This window comes from Vanacampus margaritifer, chromosome 2 (assembly GCF_051991255.1).
Source record: "Vanacampus margaritifer isolate UIUO_Vmar chromosome 2, RoL_Vmar_1.0, whole genome shotgun sequence".
In the NCBI taxonomy this organism is placed as follows: Eukaryota; Metazoa; Chordata; class Actinopteri; order Syngnathiformes; family Syngnathidae; genus Vanacampus; species Vanacampus margaritifer.
This window is the reverse complement of record NC_135433.1, coordinates 5769358-5784961: the sequence shown is the minus strand read 5'-3', so window position 1 is coordinate 5784961 and position 15604 is coordinate 5769358. Positions and strand designations below refer to the sequence as shown.

Sequence of the window (15604 nt, the reverse complement as noted above, 5' to 3'; positions counted from 1 at the left end):
ATTTGAGTGGTTCCATTTTCCGACTGTTATGGTGTACAATGTGTGAAGGACAAGTGTGGGAGGTTACCTGTTGCCATCTCGGACTGGACTGGCAGATCTACAAAATATAAAAGAAAAAACATGTTATTACTTATTAACTTGGCGTTTTGTAAATATTGTTTGAATATATTTGGGTGGTTCCATTTTCCGACTGTTATGGTGTACAATGTGTGAAGGACAAGTGTGGGAGGTTACCTGTTGTCATCTCGGACTGGACTGGCAGATCTACAAAATATAAAGAAAAAACACGTTATTACTTATTTACTTGGCATTTTGTAAATATTGTTTGAAGATATTTGGGTGGTTCCATCGTCCCATTTATTCCGGTGTACAATGTGTGAAGGACAAGTGTGGGAGGTTACCTGTTGCCATCTCGGACTGGACTGGCAGATCTACAAAATATAAAAGAAAAAACATGTTATTACTTATTAACTTGGCGTTTTGTAAATATTGTTTGAATATATTTGAGTGGTTCCATTTTCCGACTGTTATGGTGTATAATGTGTGAAGAACAAGTGTGGGAGGTTACCTGTTGCCATCTCGGACTGGACTGGCAGATCTACAAAATATAAAAGAAAAAACATGTTATTACTTATTAACTTGGCATTTTGTAAATATTGTTTGAATATATTTGGGTGGTTCCATTTTCCGACTGTTATGGTGTACAATGTGTGAAGGACAAGTGTGGGAGGTTACCTGTTGTCATCTCGGACTGGACTGGCAGATCTACAAAATATAAAGAAAAAACATGTTATTACTTATTTACTTGGCATTTTGTAAATATTGTTTGAAGATATTTGGGTGGTTCCATCGTCCCATTTATTCCGGTGTACAATGTGTGAAGGACAAGTATGGGAGGTTACCTGTTGCCATCTCGGACTGGACTGGCAGATCTACAAAATATAAAAGAAAAAACATGTTATTACTTATTAACTTGGCGTTTTGTAAATATTGTTTGAATATATTTGGGTGGTTCCATTTTCCGACTGTTATGGTGTACAATGTGTGAAGGACAAGTTTGGGAGGTTACCTGTTGTCATCTCGGACTGGACTGGCAGATCTACAAAATATAAACGAAAAAACATGTTATTACTGTCATGATTTGGGTCAGCTGGTGGGCTCCACCCACCATACACACCTGCTGCCCATCATGCAATCAGACCTCAATAAAAGCCTGATGGACACAGCAAGGAGTGTCGGGTGATCTATCCCGAGACGCCGCTCTCTTGACCTGACTACTCGTCTTACAAGTTTTCTCCTGCTGCCCACGTCTTACCTTTTTGCCGCCACTGTGCGTGCTTTTGAGTTTTGTTTGTGATCCGCCTGTGCGCGTGAGTTTGTTTGTTTTCGTCCGCCTGTGTGCGTGATTTTGAGTTTGTTTGCTATCCGCCTGTGTGCGTGAGTTTGTGTTTATTTTTGTCCGCCTGTGTGCGTGATTTTGTGTTTGCGTTTATCGCCACATTAAATCAAAGTTATCCGCATCCCTGCCGTGGCTCGCCTTCCTCACTGCATCTGGGTCCGCCCTTCTCAAGCCGTGACAGAATCACCCGACCAACTATGGACCCCGCAGATCCCAACAGCCCGCGCCAGGTCCTGGCCAGCCATGGACACTTGCTCGGCCGGCACGAGCAATACTTCCAGGATCTAAAGGAGGTGATGTCGGCACTAACTGCACAGATTGGATTGCTCACCTTAAAGATGGAGCGGAGACCGGAATCCACGGCCGCGGAAGACTCACGACCTGCCAGAGCGTCTCCTGTTTTCTCCACTTCCCAATCAGCAGGCAATCTTGTCTTCCGGGAACCCAATATTCCGCATCCCCCCCGCTACGCTGGCGAGATTGGTGGGTGTGACCAGTTCCTTCATCAGTGTAGCCTGGTCCTCGACCAACAGCCGTACACCTTCCCGGACGACGGCTCCAGAGTTGCTTTTATTATGAGCTTGCTTTCCGGCCAGGCAGCATTATGGGCGATGGCGGCCAGCAAAACCAACCCGGAGCTCCGAGCCTCAGTTCCTGCCTTCCTGACTGAATTCCGTAATGTCTTCGACCACCCAGTAAGAGGGAAAGAAGCAGGCAGCCGCTTACTGGACCTCCAGCAAGCCGGCTCCTCCGTGGCGGAATTCTCCATCTCTTTCCGGGTTTTGGCCGCCGAGAGTGGTTACTGCGACGCGGCGCTGTGCGGAATTTTCCGGCAGGGACTAAACCCGCGGATTAAGGATGAGCTGGCGGCACGGGACGAGACGTCCACGCTGGAGGAGCTCATCGGCTTGGCCATCCGGTTGGATAACCGGTTGCGGGAGCGACGGCGGGAACGGGAGGAGGAGGAGCGACGACCGGAGGCAACGGAGACGTCTGCTCAGCCGGTCTCGGCCACGTCCGCGGGGCGCTTCGTCGACGCCCCGCCTCCCAACGCTTCATGGCGACGCGCGCCTGCCAGAGATGGCGCGGAGCCTTTGCAGCTGGGAGGAGAGCGGCTCTCGGCAACGGAGCACACGGACCGGTGGAGACACCTAGCGGCCAAGTGTGGGAGGCGGCCTGAGAGACACAGGCACGTCGCACCTGTTCCAGCCCCAACCATCCCATTCCAACGTAACCCAAGGAGACTACTAGTCTCAGGAGAGATGACATGGGGGGGGTAAACGCTAGGATGACGGCTCTGGTGGATTCAGGGTCGGATGAATGCATTATTGACCCGAGGATGGTGGACATCCTGAAATGCCCGGTGGTTGAACTCAAGAGAGCCAAGGAGATGCGCGACCTCGACGGGCGCACCCTGGGTGTGATTTCACACCGAACGGAGAGCCTACAGATGCGTCTTTCGGGGAACCACGTGGAAACCGTTCAGTTCCTCATTATGCCGTCCCGGTCGGCCCCAGTGGTCCTGGGCCTGACTTGGCTGGCCAGGCATAACCCGGACATTAACTGGGCCATTCCCAGGGTGGAGAGATGGAGTGTTTTCTGTCACTCGCATTGCCTGCAGTCAGCAGTGGATGATCACCGTGGCCCAGCCAAAGCCACGTTAGAGGAGATTAACCTGGATGAGGTACCGGCAGAATACCACGACTTGCGGGAGGTGTTTAGCAAGGACCGGGCCATGTCTCTCCCTCCACATCGACCTTATGACTGCGCAATAGAACTGGTTCCTGGGGCACCGCTGCCTGGTACACGCCTATATCAGATCGCCAAGCCGGAACGTCAAGCCCTCACGGAGTACCTCACCACATCCCTGGCGGCCGGACTGATTCGGCCTTCCAAGTCACCGCTAGGGGCTGGGTTCTTCTTCGTGGAAAAGAAAGACAAGACCCTACGCCCGTGCATCGATTTCCGTGGTCTGAACGACATAACTATCAAGAACAAATATCCGTTGCCGCTAATGGACTCAGCGTTTGCTCCCTTACATTCAGCCACGGTATTCACCAAACTGGACCTTCGCAGTGCCTACCATCTAGTGAGGATAAGGGAGGGCGATGAGTGGAAGACAGCATTTAAAACACCTATTGGGCATTTTGAGTACTTGGTGATGCCGTTTGGCCTCTCAAACGCTCCCGCCGTGTTCCAGGGATTCATTAATGACGTTCTGCGCGACATGCTCAATCATTTTTGTTTTTTTTACCTGGACGACATTTTGATTTTTTCAAGAAATCAAACCGAACATCGACAACATGTTCGGCTGGTCCTGGAACGACTGCTGGAAAACCGGCTGTATGTAAAAGCCGAAAAATGTGAGTTTCACGCCAGTTCAGTCCAATTCCTCGGCTACATTGTGGAGAAGGGTCGATTGAGAGCCGACCCAACGAAGATCCAGGCCGTGGTCGAGTGGCCCACTCCCACATCCAGGAAACACCTACAGAGGTTCCTTGGATTCGCAAACTTCTACCGTCGATTCGTTCGCAACTACAGCTTAAAAGCGGAACCACTAACAAGACTGACATCCACCAAAATTCCGTTTGTTTGGACCCAACAGGCAGAGGCCGCATTCGTCAATTTAAAAGTATTATTTTCGCGTTCCCCGGTGTTGACACACCCCGATGAGACTCTTCCCTTTATCGTCGAGGTCGACACTTCAGAGACAGGAGTGGGGGCAGTGTTATCCCAACGGTCACCGGAGGACCAGAGGCTACACCCATGCGCCTTCTTCTCGCGCCGGCTCAACCAGGCTGAGCGCAACTACGACGTCGGCAACCGGGAGCTGCTGGCCGTTATCCTTGCGTTGCAGGAGTGGCGGCACTGGCTGGAGGGCGCGGCGGAACCTTTCCAGATTTTTTCTGACCACAAAAACTTGGCGTACCTCCGGTCCGCCCGAAGGCTGAATCCCCGCCAGGCACGCTGGGCTCTGTTCCTAACCAGATTTAATTACACCATCACCTATCGACCAGGAGCCCGGAACACCAAGCCGGACGCCTTGTCCCGAATACACAGTCCAGCTGCCGAGGGGTCTCCACCCGAAACCATTGTCCCGGAGGACAGAGTATTGGGAGCCCTCCGGTGGGAAGTGGAGCGGAAGGTGGCGGATGCAGCGGACGACACGCAGACCCCGGTCGCGTGCCGTGAAGACAAGTTGTTCGTGCCCACACACCTTCGGCAGGAAGTGCTGCAGTGGGGGCATGCGTCGAAGGTAGCATGTCACCCTGGGGTGGGTCGCACGCTGTCCTTGGTAGCACAGAGATTTTGGTGGCCTGGGCTGCGCAAGGACGTCCAGGACTATGTCACGTCCTGCACGGTGTGTGCCCGTAATAAGTCCTCCCGCCTGAAGCCATCCGGCCAGCTCCGACCCCTGCCCATTCCCCACCGTCCTTGGTCGCATGTGGCCCTGGATTTCATTACTGGACTACCTACTTCCAACGGGCGGTCGGTAATCCTGACGGTGGTGGACCGGTTTTCAAAGATGGCCCACTTTATCGCCCTGCCCAAATTGCCCACCTCGCTACAAACGGCGGATATCCTGATAAAAGACGTTTTCAGGATCCACGGGATTCCAGCGGACCTCGTCTCCGACAGGGGGCCCCAGTTCGTGTCCCGGGTTTGGAAGGCCTTTTGCAAGTCCTTGGGGGCTACGGCTAGCCTGTCGTCGGGCTACCACCCCCAATCCAATGGGCAGACGGAGCGTGCCAACCAGGATTTGGAGGCAGCACTTCGATGTGTGTGCCATCAGCACCCTTCCTCGTGGGCGTCCCACCTCCCTTGGGTCGAATACGCCCACAACACTCTCGAGTGCTCGGCCACAGGCCTGTCCCCGTTCAACGCGGCCTGTGGCTATCAACCCCCCTTGTTTCCTTCCCAGGAGGGCGGTGTTGCCATTCCCTCAGTCCAGACCCACCTCCGCCGGGCTTGCAGGGTTTGGCAAGACACTAGGAAGGCCCTGTGCCGCACCTCGGACCGCAACAAGCGGCTCGCGGACAGGCACCGGGTTCCGGCACCGCTCTACCGACCGGGTCAGAAGGTGTGGCTCTCAACTAGGGACCTACAGTTGGCGGGGAGTTCAAGGAAGCTGGGGCCGCGGTTCATCGGCCCGTTTGAGGTCAACGCTATGGTCAACCCGGTAGCGGTCCGGCTCAACCTGCCCCCTACTCTCAAGGTACACCCAGTGTTCCACACGTCCCTGCTTAAGCCTGTCTCTGCCAGCCCCTTGTGCCCGCCGACCGCGCCCCCGCCGCCTCCCCGGGTCGTGGGGGGGCAGCCGGTGTACACAGTAAGGGACATTCTGGAATCTCGAAAGCGGGGCAGAGGGTTTCAGTATCTGGTCGATTGGGAGGGGTACGGACCCGAGGACCGCCAGTGGGTTCCCCGCTCCTGGATATTGGACCAGTCCCTCGTTCGGGATTTCCATTTAGCACACCCATCGGCGCCGGGTGGTCCGCCTAGGGGCGTCGTTAAGGGGGGGGTACTGTCATGATTTGGGTCAGCTGGTGGGCTCCACCCACCATACACACCTGCTGCCCATCATGCAATCAGACCTCAATAAAAGCCTGATGGACACAGCAAGGAGTGTCGGGTGATCTATCCCGAGACGCCGCTCTCTTGACCTGACTACTCGTCTTACAAGTTTTCTCCTGCTGCCCACGTCTTACCTTTTTGCCGCCACTGTGCGTGCTTTTGAGTTTTGTTTGTGATCCGCCTGTGCGCGTGAGTTTGTGTTTGTTTTCGTCCGCCTGTGTGCGTGATTTTGAGTTTGTTTGCTATCCGCCTGTGTGCGTGAGTTTGTGTTTATTTTTGTCCGCCTGTGTGCGTGATTTTGTGTTTGCGTTTATCGCCACATTAAATCAAAGTTATCCGCATCCCTGCCGTGGCTCGCCTTCCTCACTGCATCTGGGTCCGCCCTTCTCAAGCCGTGACAATTACTTACAGTATTAACTTGGCGTTTTGTAAATATTGTTTGAATATATTTGGGTGGTTCCATTTTCCCGACGGTTATGGTGTATAATGTGTGAAGTACAGGTGTGGGAGGTATTTACTTTATGAATGCTTTTGACAGTTGGTGAAACAAAGTTTAATAAAGTATTATAGCAGAGCTTAACATTTGTTACATATCTCTGAATAACTCTGAAACCTTGAAAGTCTGAGTTGAATACTGGTATACAACCTGTGCAGTATGTTGTAGGTTTATGAGTTTACCAAGCAATGATAATTGAAATAAAATAAAGCAACTAATTATTGAAGCATTCAGTGCAGAAATTAATATACGTTTCACAGTTTTGACTTTGCATTAAAATGCATTTTCCTAATTTCTCCTTATTTTGTCTTGACTTTAGATAGTTTTCATTTTCTGAAACATAAATACTGAATCATGTGACTTGGACTTGAGTCATGAATTTGACGACTTGAGACTCGACTTGACAAAATGTTAAAACACTTGCAACCCGACTTTGACTTTACCAACAATGACTTGTGACTTCACACTCCACACTCCTTGTGGTTGAAACGGCTGAACTCTCAGTGGCCCCCTTTTCCAGAATGTCCATATCCATCGCTGTGCGATTGTAATATTTCTCCTGTCTCTGCCTGTTCTTCAACAAGCCTTGTGCATTGCTGGTCACCTCCGGCTCCAGTAATATGTTCCTGGTAGGAAGAAGGGTCCTCCTTCTCCTACTCAGAAGTCTATGTGCCGGGCTTGTGCCCAAGCCCTGGCTTGGAGTGTTCCGGTGGTCCAATATAGCCGAGTAAGCGTCTTGTCCTGCAGCTTTCAACATCAGCTTTTTAGCAGTTTTCACAGCATACTCGGCCTTCCCATTGCTTTGGGCATATCTCGGCGAAGATGTCCTGTGTTCAAACTCCCATCTTTTACTGAACAGCTGAAACTCTTTGGAGGTATATTGTGGTCCATTATCAGATATGACTACATCCGGTATGCCCTGCCTTGCAAAGTAGGCCTTCAACTTCCTAATTACTGTGCTTCTCGTAGTGTCAGGCAAATAATCCACTACCCAAAAGTTGGAATAGTAGTCCCCAGTTATTAAGTAGTCCTTGTTGTGAAATGAAAACAGGTCTGTTCCTATTTTGGCCCAGGGCCTGCAAGCTACATCATGGGGAACTAGCGTATCTTTTTGCTGCTTGGGGTCCACTGACCGGCAGATGTCACACTTGGAGATGAAGGTCTTCATGTACTCATTTATTCCCTGCCAGTACACACACGCCTTTGCCCTCTAAAGACAATTTTCAACTCCTAGATGAGAAGAGTGTACACGGTTTGTATTGTCTGCTGTGAGCGACTGTGGTATCACTGCTCTCTCTCCTCTGAACACTCTACCATCTTGGTGGCTCAGTTCCTCTTGAAATGAGTAATAGTGTTGAATATTTATTGGAATGTCTTTTTTGCTTTGTGGCCATTGAAGAGGGTCTTCTGCCCAGATTTAGTCATAACTGATTTAATTTTCCTTATTTCTTCAGTAAAGCTTTGTGAGTGTTATCGCAATTTCTGACAAGTGTCTGTAATCCATGATGTTTTTAAAGTCTTATCGTCATGACTGGGACCTCATCTATTTCCACAACAATGGGCCATTGTCTGTGGTTGAAGTGTCTGTAATCAATGATGTTTTTAAAGTCTTATCTCATGTCCGGTGAACTCCAGGTGGGCTGTTTCGTGGGGGCTTTGTGGTACCGCCCTTCAAGATAGTATAAGAAGGTTGTAAGTGTCTGTAATCGGGCACTTGCAAGAGGCTGCCACCATTGTCTGGGAACTCGCTTGTGCCCTGAATATTCTGTAGAAATAAAAGCTTCGAAGTGACTGTTCATCGATCTCCAGCCTGCATTCGGATAACCAACATTCTCACTACCCGAAAGAAAACGAACATGCGAAGAAAAAGATCATTTTTCTTCAACACCACCCAAATAGAATCATCCCTATCACTTGCTGCAGCTTCCCATCCTCTGTCGTAGCCTTCCTAATGGAGCGCAGCCTCTCAGCTGAAATAGGTAAATAGTGCACCATATTCACAGACTCTATCACAGTCTCTATGTGCGCTTTAGTGTCCTCTGGCAGATATGCCTTGCTCAGTGTGTCTGCCAGCAACATATCTCGGCCTGGTTCATAGGTCACCTTCATGTCATATTGCTGTAATCTGAGTAACATCCTCTGTAGCCTCTTTGGGGCACTCAGAAGAGGCTTCTTGTGTATATTTTCTAGTGGTTTGTGGTTGCTCTGTACAGTTACCTGCCTGCCATACGTGTATTGGTGAAATTTCTTTATCCCAAACACAATAGCTAAGCATTATTTTTCTATTTGGGCAGAGCCTCTTTCTGTCTGTGTAAGTGCCCTGCTCCCATATGCTACAGGCCTACCTTGCTGTGTGAGAGCAGCACCCAGACCCGTTTCCAATGCGTCACATTGTAGTACTGGTTGTAGTACTTCAAAACCGGTATAATAGCAATCTTGCCATTTTATTCTGTTGAACACTTCTTCCTGTATCTCAGTCCATTCCCGTACATTCTCTTTGTGTGTAAGTTGTCTCAAAATTTTAGTCATCAGACAGGTGGTCATAAAACTTCGACAGGTAGTTTATCATGCCAATCAGTCTCTGTACTGCTTTAACATCTGTTGGCCTTGGCATATCTCGGATTGCATGCACCTTCTCTGGATCCACACGCAGTCCATCAGCTGTCAACAGATGTCCAATGTATGGCACTTCCTGCCGTCGTAGTTTTATCTTGTCAAAGTTCAGTTTGATGTTCCGCTCCCTGCATCTGTTTAGGAAGCACCTGAGTTTGTCGTGGTGGTCATTACTCGCCTCTTCCAGCGATGCTCCTTCACCTGTGACCAACACATCATCTGCAATGATGTATATTCCAGGTATCCCCTCCAGTGCCTGCATGAGTCTTCTCTGGAAAACTTCATGTGCGGGGCTTATTCTCATCGGTATTCTCAACCAACGGTACCGACCAAATGGGGTGGCAAATGTGGTGAGGTAGCTTGACTGGTCCGCTAACTTGACATGCCAGAACTCGTGTTTCACATCACAGACTGTGAATATTTTAGCCTTTGCCATTTTTGGGAGTATGTCATTAATAGCACTTGTGTGAATTGGAAAAAACAAGGCATTGCGTAGCTTGCGGGATTTGGGCAGGGTGTGAGAGGTTACCTGGGCTGTCGGTAGCTGAAAAGTAATAAAATAGAAAACCATTATTTATTCCGTTTTAATTTCTGAATGTACAGTATTAACATATTCATGCATTTAGCGAAACAAGTTGACGCGACTGTGGCTAATGTATCCATTTTTATTCATGATTATTATTACCTTGGGACTTTGGCATTTATTGAAAATTAAAAAAAAAAAGTTCAAACAACTGTGGCTATGGGATTGTTCTGGTGTACAATGTGTGAAGTGCAGGTGTGGGAGGTTACCTGATCCATCGGTCTGGGCTGACAGATTTACTAAATAACAAGAAAAGTTGGGGGTGGGGGGACATATTATTACTGATTAACTTGGCTTCTTGTAAATATTGTTTGAAGATATTTGGGTGGTTACATCGTCCCATTTATTCCGGTGTACAATTTGTGACGGACAAGTGTAGGAGGCTACCTGTTGTCATCTCGGACTGGACTGGCAGGTTTACAAAATACAAAGAAAAAACATGTTATTACTTATTAACTTGGCTTTTGGTAAATATTGTTTGAATATATTTGGGTGGTTCCATTTTCCCGACGGTTATGGTGTATAATGTGTGAAGTACAGGTGTGGGAGGTATTTACTTCATGAATGCTTTTGACATTCGGTGAAACAAAGTTTAATAAAGTATTATAGCAGAGCTTAACATTTGTTACATAACTCTGAATAACTCTGAAGCCTTGAAAGTCTGAGTTGAATACTGGTATACAACGTGTGCAGTATGTTGTAGGTTTATGAGTTTACCAAGCAATGATAATTGAAATAAAATAAAGCAACTAATTATTGAAGTAGTCAGTGCAGAAGTTAATATACTTTTCACAGTTTTGACTTTGCATTAAAATACATTTTCCTAATTTCCCCAAATTTTGTCTTGACTTTAGATAGTTTTCATTTTCTGAAACATAAATACTTGAAATACACTGATATAATCTTCAGATTCTCAGTGACGCTGTAAATGCATAGATTACATGGATGTGGCAGTGGATGTTACCTAGTTCATCTGTGGTGACTTGCGCTGGAAAAAATGAAAGAGAAAAGTATTAATTTATCTTACGTGTTTTTACAGGATGACTCAAAAAATCAGATCACAAACATTAATAGGCAGCATTTATTCATGTTTTTTCCCCCCAATTAGGAGCGACTGCAGCAATAACTAGTTAATTGCAGAGATGTGGACTCGAATCATGTGACTTGGACTTGAGTCATGAATTTGACGACTTGAGACTCGACTTGACAAAATGTTAAAAGACTTGCAACCCGTCTTTGACTTTACCAACAATGACTTGTGACTTCACATGGACTTGAGCCCTATGACTTGAAAAGACTTGCTTCCTCCACAAAAACAAAAAGATGAATATGTATGTTAACGATTATATTCCGTCTCGGTGTGTGTATGTGTGCGAGCTGGGCTGGCACAGCGCCGTCATTCAGACATGTCAGGGAAGCCGCAAACACATACCGCCTACACTAAGGCAAACTTCAAAATAAGATGACCAAATAATACATTGACACCAATGCAATAGCCTTGGTGGATTTTACTTTGAAGTCTGCCTGCATGGTGGCGTGAACGCTGGCTTAACTTCCCTTTGACATTTTGGCTTGCATTATCAACGTTTTTATTGAAATTTACCATTTCGTTTCGTCACCGTGACCATGCTGCTTAAACATCACACTAAACAGATTGAGGAATTCTTAACATGGTAGATATTACTAAATTACTTGAAACACTATTGTATTGAATTCACTGCATTCCTTAACTCTTTCACTGCCACTGACGTTTAAAGACGTCAAGTAAAAACCTACGGAGCACTGCCAATGACGTCAAAAGACGTCATCCAATGATTTTATTTTTTTTTTTGAAACGGGTAGAGGAAACCCTTCCGCATGTCTGGTGAAAGTTTCCAGCCTGTCTGTTGTGCCTAATGACTATTTTTGGCCCCTAGAGGGCAGCGATGACTCTCTTTTGACAAGATCGGGTAGGCGTCAGTAGAGGCGGAGCTAGAGTGTCAAGCAGGAGATGAGAATGGAAGACAAAGGAAAAATGGCGGCCGGTCGCGAGGAGCTCACGCCCGAGCCGTTTTTTTCAAAGACCAAAAGCATCGCTGAAAGAGCACATTGTTGACGACGATGATCATCATCGATGATGAAGATGAGGGTGGTGACTCCGTGGTTGGGAAGCATTGACGCGGCAGTAGAAGACGTTAGATGGAGCTAGATGGAGGAGGGAACGGGCAATGGCGAGCGTTTGCAAGCAGCTCTACACTTACAAGACAAAAGGCATCGACCAACGCTAAAATAGTACATTGATGACGACGATGATCATCATCGATGATGATGAAGGTGAATCCGAGCTTGACGGCGAAATTGGAACCGCTGACGCGGCGGCTATGACGGTGTCGTAACGCGGAGCGCAACCGAGCGCGCACAGGCGGACGTTCGATCGGACGACGGAGAGTGCCCCGAGTCCAATGCATATTCATCGGAGGAAGTGTGTACAGTCTGCTACTTGCTTTTTATTCCCCGGAAAAAAAGGCCGTCAAGAAAGTGTAACGTTTGCACGCAAAACGGACCAATGTGAAAGTGAAAGTAAACTGTTGTGCGAGTCCTGGCGTCTCCTTGCACGCAGGAGAGCGTTACAAAAAAAACAAAAAACAACAAACAAACAAAAGGAAAAACTGTATTTGAAACATCCACATAATTGTAAGTAGTACCACAGTTGCACACATTTGTAAATAGTTTGCGAAATTGTTTTGTCAAATTGTTACACTGTTGAATGGAAATAAACGTATTTTGCAATCAATAAACACTTTTTCATTGTTGGTGAAAGCGTTTTACAGAAGTAAAGCACTATTTAGGTGTTTGTGGCATCATTCATGGACAAAAAGAAGTGTAGAATTCACTAGAGTGCATGAAATAACATCGTTTCACAAAAAGCTCTTTTTCTCCATTTTTTGTTTCAAAACAGAGAATTTCGGTGAAAGTAACCATTTTCTATTGTTGATTACTGAAGAACGGAATAAGGTAGAAACAAACTTTTTTTTTCTGATGAAAGCTGAGAGTCCAATTGTTCATTTGGTAGTATGTGTGTTTCCATAGTCCAAACACAACATTTTCTGTGGACCTTGAAAGATCACTCAAAATGCTTAAATCGGCTGGCACTGGCGACAACCCGTTTCTGAAAACGTCTGGCAGTGAAAGAGTTAAAAGGAAGTTGGACAACCACATATTTTGATTGGGACACTGTTTCATTTTATTGATCTATTTTTTGAAAATTCATTTTATTGTGTGCTCCATGCAAAATGACTTTTATGAGCAATTTGAAAATAAATAAATAATTTCAAGCAATTTTAAGGAAATTTGCTGTAATTGGGATATATAGGTATTTTTTAAAATGATCTGCCATTGTTTTTTTTTGTGGAAATTTTATGCATCATATAAGTACTAATGTTGTCGGCACTCGGTCTAAAAAAATTGTTATGAACATCCCTAGTCCTAAATACTGACACGTTCTCCTTAACAATTCTCATTTCAATATTATTTAAACAAGAAAAAAAAAACATTCTGGATAAAGGGCACATAATATAAAAAATAAGTATTTTTAAATATTGACATAATTAACACTTTGATTTTGCAGTACATATGAACATGTCTTTGTCAGGATGAAACTCTCTCATAGTTCATGTCTGAACTACGTCCCCATAATTAAAATTGCATAGTGTGTGCGCGTGCATGTGTGCTTATATATACATAATATATGAATAAAAGAGATAAAAAATGGTTCCCCTTTTAAAGGAATAGTAGCATGAACCTTTAAAGTGTAGCAACAGCTTGTTTTTTGTCAATTTAGGTCAAGTTAACGTCAAAACCTTTCACTTTCACTTTACTAGAATATCAGTGAACGTTTTACACCCAACAATGCCTACATGCTACGTGCAACATGCAAAGAGGGTGGTAAATACTGCTTTTTTTTTTTTTTTTTTTTTTTTTTACATCAGTATTACACAAAGTTTATGTTAGTGTTAAATATGAATTCGACCTACAACTCATTACAAATAATTCAGGCCTTTAAATAAGAAATGTAACAAGGACTCACCCTTAATCAGACGCATAGACATCAAAAGAAAGAAGTACCAAACAAACTGATCCATCACTGAATGTAGCCTCTCTCAACGTCTCACAGGGAAGACACCTTCATAAATGACTTCGTATTTGTCGTTGTTTTGTTTTGTACGAATTTGTTAACATCTCAGTAGGCACGCCCGTTGATTTTAATTGGTAGGAATGTTGTCTGATGACCCACAGATGTAAGAACGTGTCCTGTAACTATTAATTAGCCTTTAATAGTCTTGCGATGACAACTGAGAACACATTCTCATTTGTGACGCTTGCCTGGTGGGTTTCAAATAAAGCTTTTTATTTCCTAACAAAAAAAACAAATGTAGCATGTTTTCCTGCAAAAAAAAATGTAAAGTCAACCTACAGACTGCAATAAAACATCAGACTTTGGCCCACTCGATTCCGATTTTTGGATGTGTGATTCGTTTCAGAATGGATTTTCGATTGAGAACGATTTTTGATTCAAAATGATTTGATTGACAATGATTTTTGCTTCAATTTATAGATGTTCAAGGAATCGTAATGATCTACTCCAGTCTGACTTGCTAATGTTAATTAGCGCGCTACTCGCAGCACTTTTATCACTCAAAAGAACAGCTCCACGCTGCAAAAAAACAACTTTTATTGGAATAACTTAATCGTGACTTTTTCCTTCTACTCTCTAATGTGGCTACAACTTATCAGACCGCGTGGAACCACACTGCCCCTAAGTGGCTAAATCGGGTACAACATGAACAGCGTTCCCAATAAAGGCACACACAAAGAAAGGGAAGACAGTATAAAATAATTCAAATAAAATCGATTTTGGGACATTTAAAATCGATTCTGAATCATACTAAATGAGAATCGCGATTCTTATGAGAATCGATTTTTTTGGCACACCCCTAATGAACAATATTGTGCTGTCACTATTGAATATTTTTAGAAAACAAACAAACCTAACAGACGAATTGACGCTGCAATTAATTCTGTACTTGCAGAATTACTCACCGTTTCCCTGTTGTTGAACAGCGAGAGGAGCTTCGAACATTTTTAGCTGGTTAAGATGTTGGTGCTTTTTTTTTTTTTCTTTTCCTAAGACGGGACCGAAGACGACATTTTCATTCGTTGCCGTGATTGGCTAAAACAAACGTGCACAAGATACCGCATCGTCCAATCAGCTGAAAGTATTGTACCGAATGTCCCTCCTTTCACGAACGGATCTGCCGAGTGAAGTTCCAGATTGATAATGTGAAGAACTCCCTTGAGTGAATCATAATTATCAATCTGGCTTGTGAGGTTTGTTAAAATGAGATATGTGTTCATGTGGAGTATTCCTTGTACTGTATGTACATACCATAATGTTCTCACGTGTCGTTTGTTACAAATTTCATTAAAAACTATGGTGCGCACTATAGGTACAAGCTAAAAAAACAACACAATGTGTACATTTAAACTGGTACCTAGAGGTTCTGTACTTTAATTCCAAATTGATATGTAATATCAAGTGTTTTGAATTCATACACATAAAAAAAGAAATATTTAGTATTCATCATTATGGTATCGCAACAGTTGAGTTTAATGAATATAGGCAAGGTAAAAACAAACATGAGGTCAACTGTGTACAAAGATGTGTTTGACTATTCATGTTTCGCTTGGTCCGAAGAAAAAGAGCCGTAGTTTTATCATCCATGACTTTGTCACACTCTACAGCTCTCTCCAAACTCTTGAACGGTCTTGGCCATCGTACCATCCGGTTTCATCCAGTCATTCCGCTTTCCTTCCGTTTGTATGTTCGTGGTAGAGTTATTTCTGCGGGAACAAGTATTTGATTTTGGGTAAAAAAACACAAACACACACAAATGTTTTC

At 45.2% G+C, this 15604-nt stretch overlaps 1 protein-coding gene and 2 long non-coding RNA genes across 5 annotated transcripts in view; 1 reads left to right on the top strand and 2 right to left on the bottom strand.

The window, feature by feature from the left end:
* LOC144043440 (uncharacterized) overlaps positions 1-15604 on the top strand; it is a 90508-nt gene that overhangs the window by 14182 nt on the left and 60722 nt on the right. The gene's annotated exons all lie outside the window — the stretch shown is intronic.
* Positions 1085-13815, bottom strand: LOC144044099 (uncharacterized). The gene is made up of 6 exons (XR_013291193.1): positions 13733-13815; positions 10631-10654; positions 10054-10074; positions 9876-9905; positions 9613-9627; positions 1085-1099 (listed from the first exon to the last, which is right to left on the bottom strand). It is a non-coding gene; the product is annotated as an uncharacterized LOC144044099 (long non-coding RNA).
* The window catches only part of LOC144044398 (collagen alpha-3(VI) chain-like), a 33595-nt gene continuing 33280 nt past the window's right edge, over positions 15290-15604 (bottom strand). For all 3 annotated transcript variants that reach the window (XM_077558783.1, XM_077558782.1, XM_077558784.1), the window contains one exon: positions 15290-15546. In XM_077558783.1, the coding sequence (XP_077414909.1) occupies positions 15494-15546 (53 nt within the window). In that variant the 3' untranslated portion in view covers positions 15290-15493. The remainder of the gene's footprint in view (positions 15547-15604) is intronic.